We start from the raw sequence: 6,371 nt of genomic DNA, 5'->3' as shown, positions 1-6,371 counted from the left end.
ACAAAAACTGCAAGACTGCGAGAACACCTCTGTTGCAGAATTGCATCATCAAAATGAATCAGCTGTTTTTGCAGCCGTATCAAATTGAGCAAAGAAAAATAAAAGTATAACAATGCCGCGAACAAGTGAAATACAAAAATGTATAGATTTTTTTATTGAAAATAGTGCTTTTAATATTCTGATTGAAGGTATTAACATGTTGTTAATGTAGTTTTCACTACTATATAGTTTCTATTTGTTAGATGATGCAAATTACTGGGAAGTGATGGAGCAATTAAATGAAGACCTTTTGTTTACTTTAGTAAACCATCACAGAAATCACCAACCCGTACCAAAATCTATTCAATGGAGATCTACCATTCTTCAAGAATTTGATGAAGGCCGTTTTTGTCAGATGCTTAGAGTAAATTGGAACGTATTTTCCTTAATAGTCTCACTAATAAACTATTAAGGATTGCTATTGTTTTATATCGTTTGGGTTCATCAGGCGAAAATGCGGCTATTCGTAAAGTCGCTACATTATTTGTTGTTGGAGATATATGTAATAATAATATAATATAAAAATAATTGTTATAATAAAAATATAACTAATTCTTAATTTATTATTGTTATTTGTTATATTTTTTATCGAGGGGGTAGTGGGGCTTTGCACAGCAGAACGCACGACTTTCGGTGCAGAGCTGGATGATGTGTTGTCTGCAGACGATTCAATAAAAAAAACTTCGTTGCCTAGCGCAGAACTAGTTGGTGGCTATGGCAATGTTTCCGTACAAAATTAGACATGCGTCCAAACACTTCATTCAATAGTTCAAAATGTGAACAAATTTTCGTAAGTTTCGCTGAAATTGATAAATAGATAAATTAATTCACAAATGTATATGTATATAATATTATATTTGTGAAAACTTAATTAATGGTCACATCGATTTAAATTATTGAACGAAACGCATGTATATAGCATAGCCATAGATTAACATATCTCGAAATTTTACTAACAGTCAATTCAAATTTAAAAATGAGAAGCAACAAATGACAAAACAGCTGATTTCCGCCATTTCTGGTTTGTTGCAAGCAAATATACATAGGTTTCAGCATTGGAAGATTGCACGCAATTGCACGAAATTTTGTGCGTGTATTTTGTTGTTGTTATTTGCATTCTCGTACAATCTGTGCATTTCGTGCACCTTGCAATGAGTTTGCAAGAGAGAGTGAATACCCCTAATGTATTTGCAAACTGTAAATGAAGGGTATCGATGCTTCAACAAAGCCAAAGTTGTTTGGTACCTTCCTTTTTCACTAAAATGTTTATGATTAATTGTCTTGCCGTATATTTATCTCAACTTTGAAGATGAAAATGTCTATTCTTGAAAAATTTTATGTTAAGTTAAACAAATGACGCTAATAATGTCAAGTATTTCCTTAACATAAATGATCTATTAAAACCATAATGGAATGTGTTATAATTTTGCAAATTCTTTACCTGTAAATATTTATATAATAATTCAAACAAAAATAGATAATAACGGTACATCTTATGTATTATTATTTCTTTTCTATTAATATCAGTCATTACATATTGATAATTAGAATTATATAATATATTTTTGTTATAATTAATAAAACAGTCACTTTTGAAATTTACTATAAATTGGACAATTAGATATATGACATGCAATACAATATTGCATGTCATACAGTTTACTAAAGGCACGAAAATGTAATACTAATACTAATACTGTTTAAAAACAAACATTAAGTATATGTTTCTTCTAATTTTTATATATAGTTATATATAGTAACCGCATCAAGCTAAAATCCATATAAGTAGATGAAGATGAATTTTACAAGGAACATATACACATATCATAAAAATTTTAAATTATGTTCGTGATTCCACTTAACGTGTGATCCCAGCTGGTCTATAATTTCATTTTTATTATATATATATATTTTGATTGGATAAGAGTAACTTTATATAATCATCACATTAAACAAATAATAATTAAAGAAATTTAAGCTTTATTTATAAACTATTCCCGTTATTTCTTCAAAAAACAATGATGTGTTCTACTTAATATTACTTAACATTGCTCTATATTTGTTATATATTATTGGCAACGCATTTCTATTAAAAATACCTTTCAGTCTTCTTTGTGACCTAAACTGTAATACCTTTTACTTCATTATGATAGATAATGATAAAAAGTTAGCAGAAGTCTCGTTTGGTCATTATGCGATTATTTCATTTTTCTTTGGTGATCATCTAGGAAGAGTACCGTGCTCTTCAAAATTTTATATTATATTATATTATATAATTACAAAGTGAGTACTTTAATTATACACATTAATATTATTGTTAATAGGGATCGGAAGCTCTTCTGTATTTTAGTTCCTTTTATTAGTATTTTATTCAAACGATGTAACAGTCTTCAGAACCTTATATTCGCTGCTTTATTGCAAGATGCTGGTTGGAGTTGTATGTCCAGTTTATTATTGAACTGAGATCTTTAAAAAATCTTGACGTATGTACTTGCAAGTATTTTGCATGCGAAAGGTAAACCTGTATTGAATCGTAAATAGCCTCAACATTTTTGTTTTGACTTCAACAAACCGATTAGTTTTGGAGATTGAGACGATTTACAAGAAATTTGCCTTTCACAGCGTAGCGTAAGTTAGAAATGGAATTGCATAATAACCATATTAATATTTTTTCAGCAAATGCATACTCAGTAATTATAAAGTATCTAGAATTTTTCTAAGAGTTCAGCCAACTTTGTTATATCTCTACCAGAACATACAAATAGTTTGTTTGTAACCAACACATTTGATATATTCTCCATTACCTTACATTACATTAATAATGCAGACCACATGTGATCAAGACCATATGTGTCTTGGGTTCGAGAAGTAAATCTTCAGCATTATATGTCAACGATGAGAAATATGAAGAGGAAGAATACGAACTTTCTCTAGTTTTTGCAATTGTCCAAATCAGTAACATCAGATAAAATATTTGCATGCAATATGCATATATATATATGTAAATACATATATTTATTCAACACTTTGTAATTTAAAGTAATTAATTGTACAGAAAAGGCGATGTAGTGCAGAAAATTATAGACAAATGAATATTAAAGAAACAAAAATATGTCATGAACATCAAATTTTATTCAAAAACACTAAGTGAAATTAATACGGATGATATTTTTTTCTTGTCATGTTTCTAAACTAATTACTAAACTAATAATTTTCTATGTATTTGGAAGTGCAATATGATTTCAAAAGTTTATTTTCCCATTACCTAAACTATTTTATTCCTAATATCCAAAATATTGTAGAGAAAAACAAATGAAAATAGAAAACATTGAAGATAATTGAAACTAAACTTTTCTTTTACTTCAACTTTTAGCTTAATACTGAATTTTTAATATGAAAACTTTCTCTTTAATTTTACTGACCCAGAAATAAGTTATAAGAAATTGTGTATAAAAGTACTTTGTGCACAGTTCAATCAACAAAAAATACAGATAATCTATCTTAAACACATTTGGTTATATTAATAAAGTAAGTTTTCTTGTAGATTAAATAAATTTAATGAATTAGTTAGTTTTCTAAAACAATGATAACAACGATAACAATGATTATTATATTGTGTCTCTGTTCTAAGTACGGCACATAGGTATTGTTATCATTTTAAATTTTAAATTGATTTCATTTTAGAAATAGCTAATTCTTTTATTCTATAATCAATCTACATTTGTTTACTCGCGATTTATTGTTATCTTTCAAGTCTAATAATATTGTTATACGGTCAAAACCTAGACCATATGCATTTCTGTATATTTTGTACAGCTCTCATTTGCCAAGTTCCAACAAACAAATCAATATTGTATATTTTCTGAAGCCACCTGTTATCCAACTCTCATCTTGACACGAGTTTATGAAAGCGCTCAATGGAGTTGTGATATATATACCACAAATCAGTCTTTTACTTATTGATGCTCCACAGATTTCCTGATGCTCGACCTTAAAGGCTTAAGTTTACGTGCAGTACTTTTATTAAAGAAACAGTTTAAATTAAATCCAGATTCGTTGCCTATTTTTATAAAGTTAACTATTATCAAGTATTTAGCGAATACTACGTATCCGTTAAATTATTATTTCCGTTCCCTGAGCTTCTCATGCAGCTTCTTTAGATTCCCAGAAACCTTTCACACTTGCCAGTTGCAACATGTTTCTTGTCATAGAAATGTTGCCAAAAAATGACAACAAAGAGGTGTGGAATAATGATATGTTTCATGTGGAATAATTCTGTAAATATAAATATATAAAAGATAGAAACGTTAATTTTGTTATTTAGAAACTAATATTTTTTTAATTATAGTATATAAAATATGGAAACGTTAATTTTGTTATTTAAAAACTAATTATTTTTTTAGTATAGTGGAATTCAAATTCATATTATTTATTGTATATATTTGGTAAATATAACCTTAATCAAATATATTAATTTATATGTAATTAATTTTCTCAGTAAATTTTACATCTTTTAGAAACGTTATATACATTTTTTGCTTCAAGAACTTCTTTAATGTCCTTTAAATCCATCGCTATCTTTTCAAAGTACTCTCCTTATAACTCAATACAATTAGTTACTGGTTCTTTAAGCGAATCGTTGAATTACCGCTTTAAATCAACGGACGGAATGTCTTTTAATATTTAGATTTAAGGCTTACTCTTCCACAAACGATCTTTCATAAGCAAACACTATTTTCCGAAAAGATTTAAGAGTTATATGATGTCTTATCTGATAAATACGCCCAGTATCTGATTTTACTAACGAAAATAATGCAAATAAATGGTGTTACTTTTTTATTATAAATAGCATTCTACATTCAATCATTAACACGACATACAAATTTGTCAAATGGGTGCTTTATATCGTCGGACGGAATTTGGAATTTGGAAAATCGATTTAATCATTTTAGATGGATATTATGTTAAAAAAATACTTACCTTTTAATAAATATATAGTATTTACTAAAAGGTACGAAAGTTGCACGATTCTTATTCTGATAAGAACGCGTAATATCTGAACTTACCAATGAATATAAATTCCAATAGATAGTCTCCCTATAAATATATATTTTTCAAAATATTTACTTATATTCCACGGCATTTTTTTTTATAAACACTATAAAGTGTGAAATAATATGGTGATCCCAAAGAAAGTATTGAATATGAACATTTCTTAAAGTTCCTACTTAACACAAGATGGCGCGAATCAATCTCAATTCTCTGACATTTTTTTTTATTTATCATATTTGTCTAATATACTCTTCTTTTTTAGTTTTGATTTATTGCTCCCTATTTGTTTATTCGTATATCAAAAACAATAATTAAAGATTTTGTTTTTGCAAAAAGCTCTTTGAATTATATATACAAAACCGCGGATCGAATTAGTTTACGCGCGTGAATTGTTGAAATAAGTCTGAAAACAATAGTCTAAATAATTTTCACGAAGCTACAATCAATAAATTAAACTAAATCTATATTATTATAAACATAATAATGGAAACTACAAAGCCTTTAACGAATGTGTCCCTTGAATCTTTTTATGAATATTTAAAGCAAAACCCATTAGCTGTAGTACCGCAATTTAATTTCGACAACCTCGAACACAATATAGCGCAGGAAATGGAACGATATAAAAAAGAATACAACAAAGGCGAGGAACAATTCGTTACACAGATGTTAACAGAGAATCCCATTGCAATACCATCTCGTACAGCAACGAATTTTTATACCTCCAGTTCAGAAGAATCAGTTGATGATCACTTACGACGCAGACGCTCTGAAGCCTCCCGCAAATCACGTTTCCAAAGTAAAATCAACAAAGCCAAGTATAGGTATCGCCATCAATATATTTGTGCAAACAATATGAAGAATATAAAAAAGTTGGAAAACCTCTGGAATGTCATCAGACTTGCAGAAACTGAATTATTAAATAAAGGTTGCAGTACAAATGAATTGAGGCGATTGCGGACTAAGTGTGGCATTGATCGATTACAAAGGAAGAACAATGTAGAGAAAGATGACAATATGCGTAACATACACTCATAGCATACCAACGTAATTAAATAATTCAAAAATAATGTTAAAAATTAAAAAAATTATAAAAACATAAAAAATAAATAAAAAATAAAATTTACTAAAATAATAGAAAGAATGCCGTTCAGAAACAGTATTGCTTCAAAACCAACGACCCTAATTTTTCAATATATAAATTTTTGCACCTATTAACAAAAATAAGTTCTAGACAACAAGCCTAAGTGGTGTTTAATTATAATTTATATCAATTATAAATT

At 28.0% G+C, this 6,371-nt stretch overlaps 1 protein-coding gene across 1 annotated transcript; it reads left to right on the top strand.

Annotated features, from left to right (window-relative positions):
• Window positions 1-5,574: 5,574 nt before the first annotated feature.
• On the top strand, window positions 5,575-6,126 carry LOC119666537 (protein sisterless A-like). Its single transcript, XM_038075818.1, has one exon. The coding sequence runs from the start codon at window positions 5,575-5,577 to the stop codon at window positions 6,124-6,126; it is 552 nt and encodes a 183-aa protein (XP_037931746.1).
• The last annotated feature ends 245 nt before the right edge of the window (window positions 6,127-6,371 follow it).

Source organism: Teleopsis dalmanni, chromosome 1 (genome assembly GCF_002237135.1).
Source record: "Teleopsis dalmanni isolate 2A chromosome 1, ASM223713v2, whole genome shotgun sequence".
Classification (NCBI taxonomy): domain Eukaryota; kingdom Metazoa; phylum Arthropoda; class Insecta; order Diptera; family Diopsidae; genus Teleopsis; species Teleopsis dalmanni.
This window is presented reverse-complemented; position numbering and strand designations above follow the sequence as displayed.